This window comes from Cataglyphis hispanica, chromosome 20 (assembly GCF_021464435.1).
Source record: "Cataglyphis hispanica isolate Lineage 1 chromosome 20, ULB_Chis1_1.0, whole genome shotgun sequence".
NCBI lineage: Eukaryota > Metazoa > Arthropoda > Insecta > Hymenoptera > Formicidae > Cataglyphis > Cataglyphis hispanica.
Window position 1 is genome coordinate 2115870 of NC_065973.1, and position 24984 is coordinate 2140853.

Genomic DNA, 24984 nt, shown 5'->3' on the forward strand with positions numbered 1-24984 from the left:
TCTCTGAAAGGAACACGGCCGTCCACTTGTTACTCAAAGAAAACAATGGCGTTGGCGAAAATTAATTATTCTCCGAATTTCACGGCGTTTCGCGGCACGAAAAGGAAGAGAAAGGGAAGGAGATGGAGAAAAGGAGTGCGTTATGAAGGAACGCAGATGAACGTGCTGGTGCCGGTGACATCTGAGAAAATCATGTCGCCTATATGCCAGACGCCGCCGGGTTGTTGCTGGCGTCATGATTTTGCTGGGCGCAATTTTGCTCACGTACCACTGCGAAAACGCGACGAATCGTGATGCTGAAAATGCGTTTCGCGATATCACGTTTTCGCGTCTCGCGTTCCGCGTGATATTTAAATGGAATAAATGTCCGTGGAAAAGAAATCATTTTTAATGCAGAAGGAACGTGGAAAATGCAACATGGATAATTATTATATTAATACGATTTGATGCGGCGCGAATTATACGTGACTCTTCATTTCGACGAATTATTGGACAAACTTGCATAATGCGATTACTGAATTATACAGAGTAGTTTAATTATTCTCGATGGTACAGTTAATATTTTAATTCATTTTTTTTGATATTAATGATAATAGTTCGATTTTATGGACCAACAATTTATACGTTTATTATTAATTATATATTTAAATTTTGTAATAATATATGTATTATTTGAGCTTATATTTCAAGTTTAATATTCAAATTCTTGCCGCATTATTTATTTTATAATTCATCCTTTTAAATTCTTATAAATTACATAGAGATACTGATGTTTCGAATTAAATCTAACGTTTAATATTAGTTGCATATAAATATGATGGAAAACTGCTTTTAAAATGGTTGACTTCCTGGATTTAACTAGAATGACGAGAAACAGTCGAATGCATAGAAACTCGTTTACTCGACGGCATTGAACGACATACAAATTTTTTCGCGCGATAGTATCGAAAACTCGGGTGGATTCGCGCTGAGCCATATATACGGCGTAAAAACGAGAGCGAAGGAGATAACGGAAAAAAAAAAAAACGAGAAATGGAAAAGAAGTGTTTGTAAAACCGACGGGAAAAAATAGTTTGGCAAAGAGACAAAGACGGGGAGCGAACGAGGCGAGTTGATGCAGGACGATTTCATTCCTAGCTGTAATACTCGGAGAAAATCGAGCGATTCGAATTCGTTCGAAACCCACCGACGGACAAAATCAAGCGGAAAAATAAATGTTCCACCGCGTTTCGCGATCGCGCGGATCTTTCCACGGATTTAACATATGCTTTATGAAATCACGGACGCGACCTTGCCGCACAATTTCACCGATGATTTTTGATTTTGATGCACAAAATATACCAGATGTTTGGCAAGATTAAACTGTATCAAAAAATAATTGACCTGCAAAGAAATTAGATATCACTAGAATTTGTAGCAATTATAGCTTGAACAAGATGTTAATTAGTGCTAAATTAATGCTATATGAATTAACATTGATTTTTTAATATTAGATGAATTTTGAAATTAATGAAATTAAAGACTTAATTAATGCTAAAGTTAATCCTATATGAATTAACATTGATTTTTTAATATTAGATGAATTTTGAAATTAATGAAAATCTCTCGAAAGTATTTTTATACAGAATTTTAATTAAAAAAAAATATATTTATTTACCACATTAATTAATATTTGAAAAACTTGCATATATGTGTGTGTACATATACAATGAAAAAGATAATATTTAGTTAAAATTTTGTTGAGAAAAAGTTGACTTCAATCGTGAGGCAATACGTTCTCGAAGTACTGGCTTTTCCCACACTGGACATTGTATTTTGCAAATATTTGGCTTTACGGATTGTAAAGGATAGAGTACGTAATGGAAAACAGAATGAACGACAGGAAACAGAGCGAAACAGGTCGGGCTTTCATTGCTGCGAAACTATCGCCTTTGTCGTTTTCGCCGCGATTCAGTTCGAAAATAAATAGATACTCGTTGAGATTTTGTTAACGCAGAGGGAGAGATTATAAATCGGAATGCAATGAAAAGCGGGATATCGGACATTTATATTTTACCGTTAAAATGCTTATTAATATCCCATTCGGATTTTTAGTATCTGCTAAAAGCTTCAAATTGTTTAATTGCTAATATTTAAAAATTTTATATTAATATTAATCGATACATAGTATATGCAGACCATATTCGGTATTTTCCATAATATACATATTATCGAGAATTCATAGAATATCAATATCAAGTGATAAAATAATTTACTAATGCAAAATGTGATAAACGAGCGAGATATCAGAAAAATGAATTGGATCTATAATAAGAAAAATTACTATCTATGTATTTCTCAGATCACTTGACATGACAAGAGAGGTACGATATTAGCGATCTTATTTTTTCCACTTAAGTACATTATATCGGGAGCGTTTTATGACACATCGCTAATTGATTGCAGTTTATTTTAAAAATGACAATATCTTCGAAAATGAAATTAAGTAGAATAATTCGATATAAACGCGACGGTAAATAACAAGATAAATGTAAATCGGGTCAACTGTTATCATTTTGCGAATATCCAAGAGTATTAAAAAAAAAATAAGCAATTTAATTCAATTTTTATTCATCTACTTTTTTATAGCTACTAAATAATATTGCATAATTTTCATTTATAATGTTATATAAAATTACCTTTTTTGTATATTTAACACTTTATAATGTATGTCATAGGCAGTGTTTTCTTTCTCTCTAGATTTATTTATGCGATAAGAGCAGAATAACGCTGTGCGCGTCAAATGAATTATCGTAACGCAAGACTGTTCCTTCGATACAACGTAACTCGATCTTATCATCATTATATTGTAGGTCATAATCGTCGCGATGAGAGTGAGCTTACAGCTTGATTGCACAACCCTTATATGCTTCCTGTACGTTCTTCGTATAAATTATCTTCTCTCTCGCGTAAATTCCTCGGCACTGATTGGGAATGTCCGAATAACACATTGCGACTGAAATGACATATTATATTGTTGAGAACAATGAGCGTGAGCTTACTCGATGTTGCACCTGCTTTATTGAACGTTGCGTGACAACGGTCTTCTCTGTGCATACGCATGTATATACGCGCGTTCCGTTACCGGAAACGCAAACACATACGCGTACGCGTTCACAGCCAACAATGATGAATTAGACGGCTCCCTATCGAATATCACATTCGCTTTGCGTCGGGTTCGGGTTGAATAATCGCGAGAATGTTTCAACAAAAGCCTCGCGCGCGCGCGCGCGAGCGCTTTACTTTTACAAATTGAAAATATTTATCTTCGATTCTCCGCCGTATAAAACATAGAGGAAAACGTGTGGCCCACTTTTCCCATCACACATCGCCGCGCGCTGCATAATTCAGCGGACATCAACGGACGATAGAAAAACAGTTTGAAACCGCAAATTACAAACGAAGGACTCATTAATGAACGGACCGGGCGAGCGTGACGAGCTCTCGTTAAAATCGCGCTCGTCGGTGGAGGTTCTCCGGCAAATGGTATCGACACGGTAAACCCCACGCTAAAGCACACCATGTATCTAGCAAGTAGACCACAAAATCGCCGTGTTGCGTTTACATGAGTGGAATTAAGTTTCTGCTTGCCTATTTATTACCGTATCGTCACGCGAAAACGACTGGACAAATGTTCGCCTAAAGTGGAAGTTACATTTGGAGTGTCGTCGGTCGGATTTAATATAGGTTAAACTACTTACAGCAGAAACTTCAATTTTCGAGGCTCTTAAGTATAGTTTAATATCTCATTTTTTTGCGAAAAACAAGGGGCAGAACATTCTTTATATATATATATATATATGTATGTATATTGCGATTTTGAAAATTAAAAACATTTAATTAATATTAAAAACATTTGATTATTTGCAAAATTGCAAATGAATTAAGTGTTGTCCATTATTTTTTACGGAAATAAATGATTTTATATTTTCAATTATTACGCATTGTTCGTAAATAATAATGGCGATATAATGATTTTGTGTACTCTACACGATCGATATATAGTGCTTTCGAGTTTTATCTCGGGAAAATGAGAGTGCTGATAGAAATCGCTGGCGATGTATCACGGCGTCGAGAGATGCCGATTGAAACATCGACGTCGCATGAAACATTTCGCGCCAGCCCGTCTCTTTGATGTTTGCGGATTTAACACTTTTTCAACTCCGACACGGCAAGCTGAATCCCCGAGTGGATCTCGAGAGGGCTTGGTTACACTCAATGCGAAGCCTGCAAATGACAGGTATAACGTATGATACGATACTAATTCGTTCGGGAATGATGATCGATTCGATCTGGAACTTTATCGTTTGGTGAAACTTATCAACGACGAATGACGCGCGTTAAATCAATATTCCCGAATTGGGAACAAGTTATGTGTGGTCCTGCGGTTTAGAAACAAAAAGAAGAAGATGTTATACATTCATAGGACATTGATTCTTTGAATTATTGCACGAATAGAGTTGTTCTGATTTCCAGATGTTCTAGTTTGAAAAAAAAGCAAAGAATTTTATAAGTTTTTACGTTAAATATTAATTTTATCAATGATATGTTTTTGTAAATAATTTTAATATGTATATATATATATATATATATATATATATATATATATATGCGCACGTTTTATGTAAAAGTTGAAGCAATAACTTTTTTGTGAATTAATGAGGTATTTAATGATTGATATTTTCCACAAACTAGAAATATTAGAAAATTTTTTTTATGCAGTTTTTATTTGACATATATGACGCTTGTGTCAAGTGTAATGTGCAGTTTGAAATATGTTTCAGAACTTGTAAATATATATATATATAGAATTCTGATAGCGAAACACGAGTTTTAAATTTATCGAGATTATATAAATGATATATCGTTACTCTGAATCATTACTACAACCTAGTTTGTTACAATAGTAAACTCTTCGAATGAACAGTAAAATTCGAAAATATCTGGAAAAATGTCAATAACGCCAATACTTTAATTGATTGACTTTAATCTTTCGTATCTTCTCGGATCGATGTATATATATATATATATATATATCGTACATACATTTAAGTTAAAAATAATTGTTACCATCTCTCATAACACGAATCGGTTATTTCTTACAATCTTTCAACTAATTACGATCTCATTCTCCTTCGAAAGTACATTTCTTGAATTTCTAAGGAAAATATTAGTCTGCTATTGTTTTTATTTTATAGAGAGTTATGACGGTTTTTAATCATCTATCTTATATTAAATGCTTTTTGTTAGAAACTATTTTAAAATTACAGAGAATAAAGTTATATAAGAAAGCAAAATTAATCACACATTCTTATTGTTTAAAATATATTCACACTTGAAGAAAATAGTATCTCTATAAATGCAAAAAATGGAATAATATATCTGACCTGCTACAATCTTTTTTTATTTTCTTCGGAATTTCTTTAGACACTTGATTTAAAAAATACACGAAATATTCAAAAATTTCTTTTTGGATCAAAGTTTGTCCATAACATGCATGATCGATTTTTGCTGTGGCCTACTCGAGCCCAAAGTTCAAGCAGCTTTTCCCACGGGAACGTTGCCAAGGAACAGCAGGCATGATTTCACCAAAAACCTGCTGCTTCCTAAGCTATCTTCGTCAAGGGCTGTCGTATCGTATTATATAAAATGTTACATTTTTCACAATAACCATAATTTTTTTTTTTTTTTCAAATACTAAGTTTTACACTTTTATATTTTTAATTTCTTAGTTGTTTATATTTTTAGTTAATCAATACTTCTGTAACAAAACAATTAATTACTTACTTTTCTTGATTATGATACTTCTCGGCAATTTCTGATCATTACTTTTCCAACAGCACGAAGCAAAAAATACGATTGGATTTAGAACTTTCGCAGAAAATTTCCGATCGGTATCGGGGAACTTTGTAACTCGCATAAGGAGCGCGAGAAGCGTTCGATACGACGGAACTTCCATCCGACCGTATTCTTGTACGAAGACTACAAGTGTGTCGCGTTATCGGCAAGTTATTCCTGGCTTTCGGAAGCTCTTGTAACATTTTACCCGAGGACCTGATCATAAAAATTAACTTAACGTAACATTTAGCTGTTTTCCAGAGCGCGTTATATATACGAGGAGAATATACACGAATAGATCTAATAAATCTTGGAATTAATTTTCTTGATAGAAATATGTCAAGATAAATCTGTCTCTCGATAAAGTTAGTAATATATTTTAATTACGATATAACGCACATACAATTGATTTCGTACAACTGTCCATTAATCATTGCAATAAACTAAATATATACAAAAGTACATTAGGACTCGATCTTCGCAAATTGCAATATAAATCACACTTGTTATATAGCGCCAATATTGGCACTAGCGACGTAACCGTATTTCCTCCCGTGACACTTTGTACGTATAGAAGCCGACCGTTCTCTCGGCTGCGCGATCCGATAAACAATTAATAAACATAAATTCTCTCAAAATCGCCGATAGGACATGCTCGCTCGCTCGCTCTGTGGCGCATAAAATTGTTATAAATTCTTTTTTACGAGGCAGAGTACATAAAATTGCGCCGAGTCCCTTGCGATTTATATCCCGACGCCTGGCGTCGTCCTCTGTTTGCGCGACGCCTCGGTCGTAAGGGCTCGCCGGGTGTTGATTCTCTCTCTCTCTCTTTCTCAAACCCTTAAAAAACGATCGTTAAAATACGGCGGGAGTGTCGTAAATCGCCAATCGTTACGGAATCATGCGTGATACTTCGATGAGAAAAAAAAGAAAGGCTTCAATTATCGGTCAGAATAAGTCGTCCTCTCTTGCAATCATTTTGCAATCAATAATCTCTCGAGTAGTAAATACTCGTAGAGATAGTAGTAAGAGGAATAAATACATTAGAAATATAATAGAAGGTGCCTATGTGAAGATAACCGCATTTCTCTCCAAAAAATTGCAATTTGAAACTGTAAAAGCGACAAGAGATGAAATACGTAATTTGACATTTATTTATATATCTAATGTTTATTTGAAAAATATCAGTTCATTATTTTTTGTCAAAATACACACGATCCTACTCATATTAATATAAAACAAAACTTTGTTTTATATTTTATATAGCGTCACGAGGACTTACATGAAGATTTTTGTATTTCGCAACATTATTCTTTTTTATCCGAAATATATATACATATATATGTATTTACAATATATGCATTTACATTTTATTTATGCATTTTTTCCGTTAGGATTTTCTAGGAAAAAAGCGGAGGATAAAACGTACGTTCGGTCGCGCTATCGATGCCTCGCAATGTTTGTTCATGGCGATTTCTCTCTCGTATTTGCACTTGCGGCCCGGATTTTAAAGTCGTCTCTGTACGGCTGAAAATCCGTGTGTGGCTCTCTGATTTCGACTTGGAAAAGTCCGGAGAGCGTATGGCCATTGCAGATAACCACCGACAGTCACGAACATGCACGCTTTTCGCGTGACAATGGTAACGATCGATCGAGCAATTCGATGGTCGGGACAGTGAATCGGACAGCATCGATGATGACAGTGTCGACGGTGACAATGGCGATGACGATCGTCATCGTCGTCGTCGTCGTCATCGTCGCCGCGGCGCCGTTCCCGATAAATGCATTTGACGAACGTGGCGTCTGGCGAAAATGATGCCGATTTGGGATTATGGCCAACGATCGCAGATAAGTCACCCGCAATTTGTCGGTTTTCGCGTGTTTTGCAAAGAATTCAGCCCACAAATACTGTCATTCTCGACGTTATGATAATATCTTTGCAATGCACCTTTCTTTACGTTCAAACATTCTTTAGGCAGCTCCAAGCAAATGCTTATTTTGATATTATATTTATTCTATGGATATAGTTAGTGCATTTTTTAAATATTTTAAATTAATTGATAATCTATTTCGCATTTTTGCTTCGAAAGAACGGACTGAAAATGTGTTGTATCTAAACCTATTAGGAAACACGCAATTTGCTTGTATTTTGCATATGAAATCGATCAAGACGTGACTAATAGGCATGTTTCCTACAATAATATGATACGTGAAATTTAATACGGAATGGTAAATTCTACAGGGTGTCCAAGACGATCCCGTTCTTCTTAAAATGCAGCAACACGGAACAACAACGGATATACAATTAAACGAAATCCGTTACATTGTCCGCGCACAATATAAATGCATTTGACGTGTAGAGCGCGGATTACGGTTAAATTTAATATTCATAAGGATAATGGGAGGGGCATTTTACACGATATCGCGCGATATCGATCAGTACCAGCCGCTTGTTCGCCGCCGATCGCAGATTGTCGCGAATATCGTCAGCTACGTCGCCGCTTGGTTCGATTCGGGTCTTTATTGTCGTTTTTATTCCGATTGCAATTCAGACATTATCGATCGGCGCCATTGCGAAATCCATAAGCCGATCGCGCGGTTTATCGCCCCATCCCGCTCGCTCGATTCATCCTTTCCCTGGCGCCGACCAGTGTTTTGCGATCGGCGATTAACACCCCTGTCGCTATCGACGCCGCCGCGACGACATCCGCTTTCGTTCCGGCGCCGCGCGCGATAAGTCATCGCACACAGATGTTGTGCTCTTTTTTCTCTTTTTTCTTTTTTGCTTTCGCTGCTTTTGCCAGGTGATCGCTGCTTTCGCCGCAAAGCTTTTTGCGCGGAAATTAAAGTCGAGTGACAGGCGAAAGTGCGGTATGTGACACTGACGATGTTTTAAGGTAGATTTTTAGATTAGATTGACAATCACGATGGTGTGACTTATGACGGATTTCCGCAATTTGTCTGAAAATGGGCATTAAAGCTCTGACGGCGTTTTAGATGAAATTTTCGAGGTTTCACCGACATGCACGACAAGTGACCTGGAAAAAGCATTGCGGGCACTGAATTTAACAGGTACGATGCTGTTACAAAAAAATATTGCGATCTAAAAATAGTAATATATAGCTGTTACTATGACGTTAACGCGAGATCTTAAATATAAATTGATGTTGAGAATCAATAATACGCAAGCTATTAATATTTACGAAATGATTATATTATTTATTAAGTTTTTGTGTAAATGACAGATATCTCTTCTTTCTTCTACCTTTATGCGCTTGTGTGTGCAATCAACTTTTTAGACTTATGCATCGTTTGAGTTATCACATCGCGACGAGCTGCATAATTAAACGCGAAAACGCGCGAGGTGGAACGCGTGATTTATATCACGCACCGTCGTTTTGTACGGTCGCGAAAACCTAGGGGAAAAAATTAGCGGCACATTGAATGCGCGATGTGCGAATATTAATGATTTTTTAATATCGGTTCCGACCAACCAGACTCTCATTTGAAATTTAATATTGGACATTTTTTAAATACGCGCGTATATAAATAGAAATAAATAACTAGGGGCAACATATTTTTTTTTTTCTCTGTTCTGATATATATATATATATATATATATATATATATATATATATGTATACATATTTTTGAGATTTATATATATTTATATATGTATATGTATATGTTTGCATTATTTTTGCGCAACACACTATTTGCTGAAGAGAGGATTCGCTTTCTCTCCCTAGACCGAATTATATAATAATGCATGTCGTACTGTATATAATCATCGCGTAACACATTCCTCATTATTACGATGAAAGCTTTTGCCTCTATCGGATTTTATATCTAATTATCCGTTCAATATTACACCAAAACAATTTAAAATATAATTTTATGATGATGAAAACTTTTGCAATCTATATTTTTACAAAATATAAAATGTATATGTATATATATATATATATATATATATATATATATATATATATGTAATTAAAGTTAGATTTATTACATCTAAATTTTTATATATACCTTAAATCACTAGGTATATGTACAAATTTTTCGCATACAATTATTATACGGTGTGTCTGTTGGGAATAAGCGCGATCGCTATCATCAAGGTAAAGTTGTATGAGTTAAGTTTAGTTAAATTTAGTTATAGCCAGGATATAGTCCGATTGATGGAATCGAGTTCAGTAGTATGTAAACAATCAAATATTTCAATGAAATTACAAACTTGTTCATTCAATTTGTTTCTTTCGAATTATTTTACATTATTCAGTATGTTTTTAATTTAATAACTACGTTTTAATAACTACGTTTATTTGCATGTCAATTTGCATGCTCGATTTATAATAATTATTGATGATGCACTTAAGAATTTCTAAAAATAAATTACTGAAAATTGCATTTTGCATAATTTTGTGGATAGGTTTTACATATAACTGAAATATTACGAATTTAAACAGTCATTTTCCGATATTGCTTGATGAAAATAATGCAGGCTAATAGATCTCTAATAATAAAACTGAAAATGATGATGTTGTATAAGAATAGATTTCATAAAGGTTTTGTGATATAAACAGATGCTAGATTAAATATCTAAATGAGCAATTTTCACATTAATGATTTTCCTCTCGTTTGAATATAGATATCCTAAAATGTTAAAAAAAAAAAAAAAAATTAAATATTAAATCACACATATATATAGATATATATATAATTGAATAAATTAGCATAAAAATTAATAAATAAAATTTATAGAAGCTAAATATTTTATACGCAAATTTTATGAACGTCAATGATATTAAGTGATGAAAGTCAACGATTGCGGTCACCTATTGTAGCGTTCGATTTGAAATGACACGTTTCGCAGAATCTCGTGTACACCTCTCATCGCATCGCGATTGCATTTTCAGTCTTGTTGAAATACGCACATTCACGCGTCGTGAATCGAAGCAACTTTTCGACATTCCTCGCTGAGCTTTTATCGGCATATTCGCGTGATATGGTGAACATTTTATGGGCGTTTCTATTTTATTGGCCCGCCGCAAAAACGGCCAGATATTCGACGACAATTTCTATTTTTGTTGCTTCTCTCCTCTATCTCGCCTTGATCTTCCAACTGTATTTCTTCCTTCTTTTATTCTTTGCTTTCCCCTTTGCATCTTGTTACGAACGAAATTTTCTATTGGAAAACTCTCGAGGACATTGTGAAGAGCTCGCGTTTTGCTATCGCTAAACCAGCCGACACAAAACGTGATAGTGCAAAGCGCAAAGCGTTCTCCCGTCGTAAAACCGATTGCCCGTTACAGGAAACCCGGGATAATTCGTATAATTATATCCGCGCGATTCGACCAAACGATTGCGGTTTATTTTGTCGATGTGCGGAAACACGCTCATGTTCCCATTTGAACTATACCACGAAGCCGCTGTACGCACAGCGGTTTGACGGTAACAGCATTTGACGCGCCACGTCGCTTTATTAAGTTTCGTGTTTGAAACGAACGACATCGGGGAATTACGCGCGCGATTTGTCTTTTCGTTCCCTGGCCATCTGCATAAATTGGTTCGTGCCTCAATTTTGCATTTGACATTAAATGCGGTTAACTTTTGATGGAATAATAGTGGTCAAAATTAGACAAGAAGTATTTATAACTCATCAATTATGGAATATAATTCGGTTTAGTAAAAATAAAACATTATTTAAAAAAGAATTGGAAGATTAAGAACAGAAATTTTTTTATTATTTTTTAAATATTACAGTATTTGGAGAACAATTTTATTTTTTAGCAAGAATTTTATTCTTTAGCAATTTTATTTTTTAGAATGTCAATCACACATTCTATAGACATAATTGTTTCTTTTTAATTATTCAAAACATTAATTTTACTTGTGGTCTTTTATGATTCTTTATCGTACATTTAGTAAAACACTTACGGATTTATACTACTTGAAAAAGATTTATAAAATCGTTGAAATATACGATCGGTAAACGGGCCAAGAGTTGAATAACAAATTAAACAGAATGGGGTGTAATTGTAAATTGGCACAAACTGGAAATTGTTACAAGAGGAGAAGCCGACAAAGTGACGGACCTAGTATATGTATACGCCACCAACGTCTTCGTCTTGTTGAAAGTTAACGAATGCAGAGTAGCGGCTCGTTAACGAACAGAGATTCTCTTCATCTTGCTAGCTTCGCACGACAGGAAAGGAAATATCTCGTTCCATTTCGCCCCTTTCTTCACCCTTTTCGCTCTCTTTTTCTTTTTTTCTTCAAGCTCGTCGGCGGCTTACAAAGCGCCTCATTAGTATAATTTTTTCGCAACGCTACATCGACGTGAAAATTCGATTTACGCGTTAAATATGTTCTTAATTTTGATAATAAATTAATTGTTTCTAAGGAAAGAATGATTTTCAAAACTGCGCTTCAGAATAAACGGAAAATTTTTAATAATTATATTAATCCGTAAAAGCTCGGCAAAATGTTAGACAATTTACTGACGTTAATTTATATTTCGTCGTTAATAAGACTCGTAAAAAAAGCAGCGTATAATTTCGCGAGCGCGAATATGTACTGGAGCGAAAATGCACAGCAAACTTTCTCCAACATTCAGTAATTTACGCCAATTCAAATTGTACACACCCGCTTTGTTAGGAAAGTTAACGTGGTCGAAATCTTGAAGCGCGAATCTTTGCAATCTCATCAGATAATAAATCATCAGATACATGCACAAGCGCATTTCCTTTTTTTTATTTTTAAAAATATATTATTCAAATAATATATATTAATTATAATCTTTTTTACGAGTAGCATAATATTGAAAAATACAGCGATATATATATATATATATATATATATATATATATATATATATATATAAGGAGTACAAATATTTCGCAAACTGCGTTATAACTCTTGTGCAAAATCCTGTTCACAATTCTGAGTCTCTAGTCGGAAAGTAAGAAAAATAACGCAACATGCGAGGCAAGAAAAATAACTGCACGTCGTATCGTCCAGTCCGATTTCGATAACGTGCTACGAGAAAAATATCAGCGATAGTACTTGGACAAGTCGTTCATCGGCTGGCCGACTATACTTCACTTGTCGACAAGTGATATTTTCATCGTTTCTCGAGCGACAACTTATGTCGGAAGATTAATCACCGCCGAAGCGGTGGGTCCTTTCTAAAATATATAACTTTGCGAGAGAAAGAGAGAGAGAGAGAGAGAGAGAGAGAGAAAGAGAAAGAGAGAGAGACCGTCCCCGTATGTGTATATGGATATTATGAATCGTGCTTATTGCGCTTGCAATTTAATCCCACCGCGTAGCAGCAACCTCATGTGCGATAAGTCATCGCCTTGACAAGTAATATTTTTATATCGTTTCTGAAAGTGACGTTTTTCGAGGAAAGATTAATCGCTCACTGTCTAAAAGACGGAAAACTTTTCTTTTCTTCTCGCAACGTTTGACACTTGATATCATATCGAAGAGGTGAATATCTATGAAAGCTGGGAAATATGTACCATGATGACAAAAGGCAAACTAGAGATTGTGAAATTTATTGATCTTGTTAATGGTTGCTGTTTGCTTAAGAACGCGCATTATCAACATTATTATACAGTGAATTTGATATTTTTATCGATCTTTTGGCTTATTCCTTTTTTTTTTTGTAGAATAAAAATTATAATATAAAATTTTTTAACTATTTTTGCTTTTCAAATATATTATTCTTTCCTCATTGTAATATTCTAATGTGTATTAAAAGTTGCTTTGTTTTATTGTTACAGAGGCATCTTACAGCAGGGCAGGAAGAATTACGAAGAGGCGATTTTGAGTTATCAACGAGCCATTCATTTCCGGCCTTCGTTAGCTCGTAAGTCTTTTAATTACATCTTGTTTTCCAACTTTGAAAACCGCGTAACGTCGTCGGCTTCGTTAGCCGAACTCTTGAACGACTCTGTGATCGTTCCAGCAACTTAATATTTGAGCACCATTAACGTTCATTTGATGGATTCGTTTTATTACCGTCAATCGATCGTTGAAGGATCCTTAACGTCACAAAAAAATAAACCTCTATATGCGTCAGTAACATCATCAAGAAGATGAACTGTCGTTACTCGATCTATTTTACTCGTTATATTTATCAATCTCCCCAACGCGCTCCATTTTCAGTCACTCGAGACGCTTATTCTCTAATTTTTCTCGTTTCGCTATCACATGCTTTCGACTATTTTTACAATCGGTGTAATAATCTTTATTACAGGCGAATTATCCGACTAGTATTTTCTCCTGTGTAGCTCGCTTCTTATATAGTAAGCCCCCTCGGGTCTACGTATACATCCGTACTTACGACTAGAAGCTGAGAGATCGGCTCGCGTCCTTAACGAGCCGCCTTTTACCCAAGAGACTCAATCTTTATGGCTTTAAACCTGAGGGCGAAGCGAAGCGCGCGTCGAAAAGGACCGACAAGAAAAGGAATAAAGCAAGCTGAGGGAAAGAAAGACGAGCGGCTCGTTTGTTACACGTATATATATATATATATATATATATATATATATATATATATATATATATGTATCTCGGTATAGGAGAGTATATGTACGATCTCCGCGATTTACTTCAACCGACATGGGAGCGGTTCGTTACCGCGCGAGATAACTCGTCGCGTTACAATATCGATTTTATGGCTCCTTCACGTGCCATTCCGCGTTCTCTCGGTCCCCAGATGTTTTTCCTCCGTAAAGGGTGATACGGCTGGTATATTCGCGCGGTTGGGAGCACGGGGGCACATCTGCGGCGGGAAACGAAACGCAGAATGTAGATTAGCTTTCAACGACTTGCGTTCACGACGAGCTGTTCCCGTAAATATCTGCATTAATTTTAATGACAGAAATATATATTGAGCGTATATTTGAATTGCAATATTTTATTTATGAGGAAAATTTCGAGAAATGTGACACTCTAATATTAAACGTTGAATAATTTTAATAATTAAATTCCGATTTAAACGTTCGAATACATTTTCACAAATCTCTTAGAGCGAATAATTAATGTTATCTAATTATAATCTGAAGAATTTAATTTATAGCACTGAAAATATTGATACATTTTGGTATTTTTAATCAGAAAGGAAAATCGATTTGTATTTTGTGTTCACAAAAATATATCTGAAATCCTGCGCTCGATTACAATATGCGAGGGATTAATGATGTCACGTCCGATTTATCAGACATCAGATATATCGAGAAAAGTATTAGCATTGCAAAGAATACAAACATATTTATACGCGATATATATAAATCCGAACAGATGCGACACTGTGTCAAAGAGAGATATGATTTTGTATAAATTTATATATGCGAACGATTTGCATGCGCAATGAGTTTCGGCAAATGCCGGCAAAACGAATATTTACCGTATCACAGAATATGCACTGCGAAACAGTGGCAAATTTGTTACGCAATATCGTACACAATACCCACGTACGACGATTTACTTTGACCGATGTGGAATTGGTTCGTTACGAAACGATACTTCCGCACAGTACAATATCGATTTTATCGGTCCTCCAGAGGCACATACCAGTTTTCTGACCGAAATGTTTCCCGTCCGGAACGGAGTGAAACGATCCGTATAAGCGCGATCGAATTCGCAAAGCGTCTATACATTGCAGCCGGAAAGGAAAACGGAAGCGAACTGGAGGAAAGCGCGGTTACACGGAAATCGTTCTTCTGTATTAACATGTTTTATTTTTAAAACGAAAGGTTTCCTGCGAGAAACTACCATCTATCTAAATTTAAATAAAAGATATTTTGCCGTAAACGTTTCATTTACACAAAATGAAAAGATAAATATATAATAATATTTGAAAAATTTATTTTTTAGAAGAAATATGTTTTTTTTTATGTTATTTAATATTTTTTCTAAAGATACTTGACAGATTTTTTACATCAGTTGCTATTATACGTGTTTATTTGACAATGACATCAGGTCTTATTTGCTTCGATTCAGCACGTTTGACACGTAATTATCTCCAAGAGATTGATAGAGGCGAACGGATGGATTTATGTACGCATTGAATTAGCACATTGCCGATTAATCGCGGCCATCCTAGGCTAAATATTAACGGGTTCTCCTAAATTGTTTGTCGCGCACAGTACACTTTTGCAGGTGAAAACGAAAGTTTCAACAGTGTTTGCAAAGTTACCTGTATATCGCCCGCATTTAGTGGCCAACATCGCGGTTTCCATTGACCAATCAAAAATGATCAAACAATCAATAAATATTGATTGAGTAATTAACAATATTATAATATTAATCAACTAACAATATTGACATATTCTCTCCCTCTCTCTCTTTCTCTCTCTCTCTCTCTCTCTCTCTCTCTCTCTCTCTCTCTCTCTCTCTCTCTCTCTCTCTCTCTCTCTCTCTCTCTCCTCTTTCTAATTCCGTTTTAATAATATTTTCAAGCGTGCAGATATCGTTAGCAAGCGTACATTAACGCAACCATGTCTTTACTCGATGTACGATACAAACAACAAGACATACGGAACACACGTGTACTTACAACACATAAACGCGAAGCTGTCCCCATTTTGCGCGTTATACATCACGGGTATCCATCTCCCATCGATTTTAATAGCGAACTAATTGGTTAAAACTACCCTCTCAATGTGAGTAATGGCCGATAAAAGTTGACAGTTTAAACAAGCTTAAAAGTTGGCGGGAAAGTTTACTAATGCATCAGCCCGACACTGTATTGTCGGATAAAAACGTAATGTAACATCTTAGGCCGTAAGATTGGAATTTATTACAAAGCATAACTTGTGAAAACAGTCATAAAAAAAATTAATATCTGTTAACATAAATATCTTGCTTTGGTAAAAATAAAGTAGAACTCGATTGAAATTCTCTCTTGACAGAATAATCGTAATAAGATCGTGAAATTACTACAATCTATTATTTTCTTTTTATGAATACAAAAGAATACAGCTAGAAAAGAAATATGGAAGAAAAGATATATGCGCTCTTTTATATAGGATAAGGATTATATATATATCTGAGACTTTATTGAACGTTAAAATTTAATTAAACCGCAAGGAGCAATTAAATAAACATGCGGCTTAAATATATCGTGAGAAATTAAACCGCGCTTATAGTTATGCATTGTTGCGCGCGAGGATGAGAATGAAAAGCGCGTTGTGCTGGAAATTTTTGACGATTATCGCACGGGGAAACTAAAAAGCTTATTCGCGTATGAAACTTCTCTAGGGAAACGACCGCAATTGCATGTGCGCGTTAGAATGTTTAATTTTATAAGGTTGCGGGCTAACTTTGCCGTTGGGAATAAAAAGCTAGCAAAATTTTATTCAATTAATTAGGAGAATTATTACTCGAAACCTAAAACATGGTTTGCATAATATTAAATCGCTTTTCGTATTAATATTATTCTGTTAGTTATTCTTCTTAAAAGTCTTTCATACTTTGTAAAATAAAACGATAATTATAATAAAAGAAGGTCTAATAATATGTAATACTATCATTTCATGGAAACTCATAAATAATTGTTTTGACTTTCTTTTCAATAATTGTGTAGTTTTTGGTAATTCAAAGATTTAAACAAATAATTCCAATTGTTAAACCATAGAAAATGCTTCAGGACAAACCAAGAATTTTATTTTATTTTATTAAATTTTTTTTTTTTCATTTTATTCTACAAGATTTTTATTATCACTTTTTTATCGCAAGAATTTTTTAACTAATATTTTATTTGAGGACGGCATAATGCAATCTCTTATGAGATATTAATATATTATATATTAATTTTATTTATACATACACATGTTTATATGCATGCTTGCACAATAGTAAATTTCCTATTGGTATGATATTTTGATGGGTAAATTTCATGTTGCCTAGCATCGCCGCCACTTAAGAGCTATTTCTCAAAGTTAGTCGACGTATTATCATCGATTAATCAACGGCTCAGCAAAAACAAAGAGAAAGAACCGACGAGGTTTAGTTTTTTTTTTTTTTTTGTTTTTTTTTGCCCGCGCGAACTTTATTCATTCGAAGTTCACTCGCTCGTCGTGGAAGTTCGGCCGATAACTGAAACGCGGATACATCTCGCTTCTATGCAGCGGGGCACGAAAGTATATTAGCGAAGTTAAACTCGATCCCGACGACGACCGGAGTGGCCTGGAAGCGAAAGAGCACGAGGAATGTTTAAGAAGTCCTTTACTTAACATTCGTCCATGATGGCAGCGTCATGCAAAATACTTCGGGAACTTTGTCGCTAAGGAATGTATAAAACTTTGATAATGTCCATTCTGTCTTAACGTTATCTAATTAACAACAAATGCTAATTTAATTCTTTTTTTACTCCATACTAGTATTATTATAATGCTCTTTAAATTATCGTACGTACGTCAATGTGACAAGAGACAGACAACTTGACAAGATTGAAAGTCCTTATTTCGGATTATATTTATTTCAAGATACACACACACACACACACACACACATACGGATACGCGTTGTACAACTTTTATGGCAGTTTCGAGTAACGAATAACGCGTGCCTCTTTTCGCCGAGATTTTACGAGCAACCCGGACTTAGTTTGCGCCCGCCAGCGCAAGTTCAGAATACAGGCTATCTATAATCCAACAAAACGGCCGCGCTCTCGTAAATCTCGCGGCAGTATCTCCGCTCATTTATAGTTGGTTCGTTCAACGAAAAGGATGAAATAAGCGATAAAAAAAAAGAGAAAGAGAAAGAGAAAGAGAAAGAGAGAAGTGCTCTCTGCGTTAATGGAGTTCGCCACGAGCAAACGCGCCACGTGTGAAAGACTTCTCGCGAGGGCAAACTTCCGGGAAATGTCCGCTTGTCTACAACACGTGCAAAACGCTCGCTCGCGAAATACGGGCGACTCAATTAAAGCAGCCAAGTTCCCGAGAGAATCGCGGGGCAAAGACTTGCGTAGACAGAAGGCGGAATGGTGTTCACAGTTAGACGTTTCTGCTTTACTTTCACAATTAACCCTCGGACGCGCGCGCAAAGCACTTTCCCGCAATGTTAAATGATACATCCGCTTCGGCTCTGCATCCCGGGGTTTAATTTGTGGCTCGCTGATTTTAATTTAACGATACCGCATCTCCACTAGATAATGGATCAGCTTTCACTAATCAAGTTTAATAATTTTAATTTGACAACGCGACGAGAATTTTCCTTAACCAAATGATTGATTAACAATCGCGCGTTATTCAATTTTAGTATAACAATATTAATATTCTGCGATAATGAATCTTTTAAATAATTGATTAACTTTGATTAATTAAGTTTAACGATTTTATGATAAAATATATTACACGAATCTCATCGATGTAATCTCGTCAGGCTGCGAAGTCATATAAATCGCGAGATAATGATCACTCCAATTAATATTAGTCATTGGCTTTTGTAACATTTATTTGTGTTGTTACGCTTCATATTACATTTTCTAATTATATTTATATAAAAGAGAGATAATAATAATAATTTTATAACATGAACATATTTTACGCAGCTTGTCAAATCAAATTACGAATTTAATTGTTTTTTGTAGCATTGCACAAACAGTTTACTTTTCTAATTTGACGACTAAATATGACAAACATGGTTAAATTTATTTACATAAATCAAAAAGCTTGCATAATTTAAATGAATTTTAATTCTATAATAAGATGACAACAAATATTAATTAAAAGTTTATTTAGAATGAGTCAAGAGATCTCACATTTCTAATAGAGCTGCAAATTTTAAAACTGATAGATATTTGGCACTAAAAATAAATAAATAAATATATGTGAATGTATATTATGTTTATGATTATTAGTCATTAACAGGTCCATTCTACAATAAAAATCGTATGTCATTAGTCGTAAGCAAATTGACCAACCACAATCGATTATTCGAAGAATATTTTTAGAATAATTGTTTGTGAGTGGTCAATTTGCTTATGACTTATTATAGAACGGGTCTAAAAGGAGAATATTTTTCGATATAGGCGATAATCGACAAATGCCGTATCAAAGTACTCGTATTTCGCCAACGGATCATCCATAAATCGCGCGTTATTATCGGAAGTTTCCTACAATAACTGTCCTCGTAATCTACCGAATAGGTTCACGAATAGGTAGACTTGTTATATGGGACAGCGTCTAGTAGGCCGTTATTTGCGTCCTCCTCGAATCGACGGCAACCGGCAATCGAAAGCTTACACGTAACGATTCATTACAGGCGAAATATATGAACAGACCGAGCGCATCGGAAATACCCTGTAAGTAGGTTAACCGGACGGCTGCAATTTTAGTCGGAGTATTATTAGAAAAGCCTCCGGGACGCGCGCGCCTTCCTCTATAAATCTCAGTTAATTTCAACGGATACATGTAGCAAAGTAGCATTCGCGGAGCAATCACTCACTTCGAAAGCCGTTTCTAGTTTTCCATTAGCCGCGAGATTCTTACCGTCGACACGAAAGCGGTTTTATCATAGCTTTACCATATCGCATTTTTTACAAATCGAATTGTTCAAATAATGAAAAATACGACACACAATTTTATGACTAATACAACAATTTCGAATGTTAAGATTCCGACATTTAAGTGATATAATGAAATAAGATATGTGTAATTTTATCGACACTATCTTTTCACGATAAATATCGAAAATATCAACTTTTTTTATTGATATGCTTGCTGTACGATACAAATTATTTATATGCACTCTTTCTCTCTTTCTGTTATATTATTTATAAATAATGCAGTTTATTAATTGCATCTATTTTAATAATAACGTAGCTACATGATCCGAATTATTATTAGCACTTTCCAACTATTATTGTTACAAAACCATCGAGTTCTTATAATAACACATGTTAAAGGCAAAACATGATAAAGTTAAAACTAAAATTAAAACTAAAATTGCAGTTATGTCCCGATTTATTATTAACAGTTTTTAACTATTATTTTTAGGAAACTTCGCGATCACATAAAAATTCAATATCTTCTGCTATACATAATAAAATAATGTCAAAAACAATGACATATTATTAGAATCTTAAAGCTGAAATAAAATAGCATGGATATCAGTTGATTTTGATGCATTATAATTTTCCGTAACGTTACACACACACATTTTCATTAATCATGAAAATTAGAAATAAATTTTTTATTAATGCTTTACACAACGATATTCAGAAACTACGTTTTGAAATCTTGAGGTTTCAGAATGGCGGGTTCTTGCGAGGTTCTACGTCTTTACCGGAGCTATAATTGCTTGCGATCATTCACGGTGGAAACGCGATCTTGTTAGTGTCATGGCGAGAGGAGAAGATAGAGATTACCGGGCTCTCCGAAACACAGAGTTTCCGTATCGCGCGCGGTTAAATGTCGTCTTGGGGTTCGAATTGCGAGAAATTAGCTGGATCGGTTGTATGAGCACTTAACACGATTGATTCCCTTGAATACGACAATTCATGTAAAGGCCTTATCCCCTTTCGCGCAGCCGCGCCCTCATCCCTTCTATCCTCGACAGGATCATTCAAACACGTATACAGAGTTTACTGTATATTGTATATACACGTGCGCGCCTTGTGTGCGTATTACATATCCGACCGCTTTCTCTATTCGAAACGTTTCTCGAGAAGATCACAACAAGGTGGTAATCAGAATGATATGTACATCTGATTAGGATCCTATTAATTGGATAGTTATACGAGAAGTAATCAAATTTGTCGCTTTACACAATTGCAATCATTTTAGAATAATATCTATTTGTATTCAGCTACATGTAGCAAGCAAATTCAAGATTTAACAAGCAGTATGATATTTAAAAAGCAGTAGCATGTTTTCTTTATTTTATGCAACTAATATAACGAAATTCAAATAATATAATTAATATTAAGTGATTTTAATCTTCAGAAGAAAGTCAATGAGAGACATTTTGATTTATTAAAAAGCTTTTTAAAGAAAACAATATATAAATATCTAATTAATTTTTTAATTATTTATCTTTTCTACTTAACGACGTTGTAGAAAATCATGTATGAAGGTATGAAGGCATTAGAAGATTAGAAATAAACCGAATCATATTTTCCAATAGTTAAAAGTTGATATGATTTGCGCAGATATTGGTTAAAAGTGCGTTTAGTTAATATTCAAATTGTTTTAACGTTTTGATTAGTCAAGCTTATTCAGTTATTACCTATAAATACAGTGAAAACGGTGAACTCGCGCGTTTGAATATTTTTCACGTATGCGCTGTTATTGGTTTTGTAATTGCTTTTAGCGCAAGTGGCACAGCACCGGCGGGCGGAGATTGGCGCAGGCTCTATCAGAGTACGTAACGCGAATTGAATAAACTATTGAATTTGAGCGTATTAATTAATTTTCATATTTGATGCCGACGCGCTTGTATGGCGATTGTCAGGAATTACATATTTTTCCGTCTCGCTAATCGGTGAATTGTAATTACATTTTCAGAAAAGCCGGATGGACGAGGGCTCGCGCTTTTCATAGACACGTGTGTCGCGATAATCTATATTAAACGCGCAAATTAATTGTTTCATCCGAATTTAATCATTTACTTAATTAATATTATGCGGCGATCGGAGCGGTTTGAAATTTGCAGATTGTTTAAAGCGATCCCGCAGAGTGCAACTTTGTCTGTGGAACAGCAGGGGACAAACCGTTATACCGCGAAAAACGAAAACAGAGAGTCGATTGTGTGAAAATTTCAAATAATTCTGAAGCGTACAATTGTGTCACAAGAGGGAGAAAACAATTTTCGAATATAGGAAGTATATAATGCAATTTTTATAAACGTCTAATGGTCTATTAATTCAAGCGTTAATGTAATTGCTGATCCGTTTTAATATTTAAAATTATCGGAAAAAAAAAAAAAAACTACGCCGATGATTTCATTCACGGAGCAAAATACCGCTATTCTTAATTCGGTTTCCAGCATTCAGCGTGTACAGAGAATGCATGCGCGATTTTGCACGCTCGTCTACGAATCGCCCGCAGGGCGTATTCAAATACACGCACTCGCGTCCCTTTGCCATTGCCGATCGATAAGGGTCGCTCTCACGTTTGCACATTTGCACGCGTCGCTCTTGCAGCTTCCGCACGCACACATCTACAAAAACACACACACACACACACGCACATATATATATACAGATGCGCATACACATCTATATACGGATATCAGACTGGAAATACATGCAAGGTGCGAGGCGCAGTCTGCGGCAGCTCTATCCACAAATTGGTGGCCGATCGAGCCACTAATTACTCGGATCGAACGTGTTTTAAAAGCTGGACGGTTACGATCGATTTACGGGACCGCCCGAGGCGGAAAGAAAGCCGGGTTGTACCGGGTTTTCCTCTCGGTAATCCTGCACGGATCATCGCGGTCTGGTCTATTCGTCTGATCGGCCGTTTCAGCACGGCGGTCACGCGTGCGATTTGGACCGTGCGAATAAATGACGTGTTGTATATCCGGTTGGAATTTCGATACGAAAAAGACGAGAGAAACTGGCCGTATCAATTTTGAGAGCTGAACATTTTTGGAATGTAATAACGGTTTGGAAATACTTTTGTAAAATATCTAATATATTAGATTTAAGTTTTTTTTTTTATATTAGTGTTTTTTTTTTATCTTTACATTCTAGGCTAAATCTTGAATTAATTTTATATGAAGAATTGACCGTAAGTTATTTTTTTTTTTTACATTAATGTTTTTTTTTTATCTTTATATTCTGGACTAAATCTTGAATTAATTTTGTATGAAGAACTGATCGTAAATTATTATTTTCTTTTTTTTTTTTTTTACATTTAGATCTCGGCAATAAATAAAAATTTTTAAATATTTTTAGATCAAATGAAAATTTCTTGAATTATATTTAATATTTTTTAAAGAATATCTTTGAAAGAATACATAAGAAGATATACATGATGTTATCTACAATTAGATTAATTTTAGAGACCGATAATTTGGCTATTTCGCTGAAACTCATGTTACGAGATTACTTCGTAACATTTCTAGTAGTAAAGGCAAGACATGTGCAGACGCGCAAGTAGATAAGCCACCGCTGGTGGTCGGACCGGAACGAGACGAGGTTCCAGGAAGGTAGGAAGAGTTTAAATAGCAGCCATTGGCTCGTTGCAATTTAATTGTCCGCTAACGATCAGCTTACTCGGAAAGTTTCAGTCTGGAAAAGCGGTCGCAAACGGTGGAAACAGTGTATACGTGCCGCAAAAGGGACGGCCTAATAATATATGCGTTAATGAGAAATATTTCTCGTCTACGTCTCTCCCTCTTTCTCTCTCTCCCCTCCCCCTCTCCTTTTCTCTCTCTTTCTGTCTGTCTCTCCTTCTCTTTCTTTTCCTCTCTATGCAACTGTAAAGAGCATTTCCGGCAACGAGTCACAGTCGGATGCGTGCGAAATTACATTGCCACGCCGCGCACTAAATTGTCCCGTAATCTTGAAACTAACGTTTCAACGGTCAACAGCTTGCACCGCCAGCTAGCACTTAACGGCCATATTTAATAACTAACGGAGGGACTCGACCGAGTCACTCCGCGGAAAGTTTGTCTCTACGCTTTGTCGCCGTTGTTCACGCCAAGGTGCAAGACGATTCAGTATATGTACTCTCGGGAACACGTGCTCGCAATATATTGCTAAAATCATAATCTTCTAAAGGAAAACAAAATAAAATTGAAAAATATTGAGAAAGATTACGATTGACGAAACACTGATATGTACGAAATCATTATTATTCGATCGTGGATCATTATGATTTTTAGCAATGAATCAGTGAAAAACAATTAAAAACTCCCGTCATAATAGGTCATCGGGCGCGATACGACGTAGCGTCGAATTGAAACGCTTCGCTTTCACATTCGCCGATGCAATTAATTCTTCTCGCCGGCGCATAAATCGAGCCGCGACTTGTATGAATAACATCGGCCGCCCGATGCGCCGGGCGGTCCGCTTTTGTCTCGCAAGATCAACGACGCTATATCCGCGCGACCGAACACATCCCGCGCCCGCAACGA

At 35.4% G+C, this 24984-nt stretch overlaps 1 protein-coding gene across 3 annotated transcripts in view; it reads left to right on the forward strand.

Annotated features, from left to right (window-relative positions):
* Positions 1 to 24984, forward strand: part of LOC126856905 (protein O-mannosyl-transferase TMTC2-like) — a 261764-nt gene that overhangs the window by 212939 nt on the left and 23841 nt on the right. For all 3 annotated transcript variants that reach the window (XM_050605901.1, XM_050605902.1, XM_050605899.1), the window contains one exon: positions 13674 to 13759. In XM_050605901.1, coding sequence (XP_050461858.1) covers positions 13674 to 13759 — 86 coding nt within the window. The remainder of the gene's footprint in view (positions 1 to 13673; positions 13760 to 24984) is intronic.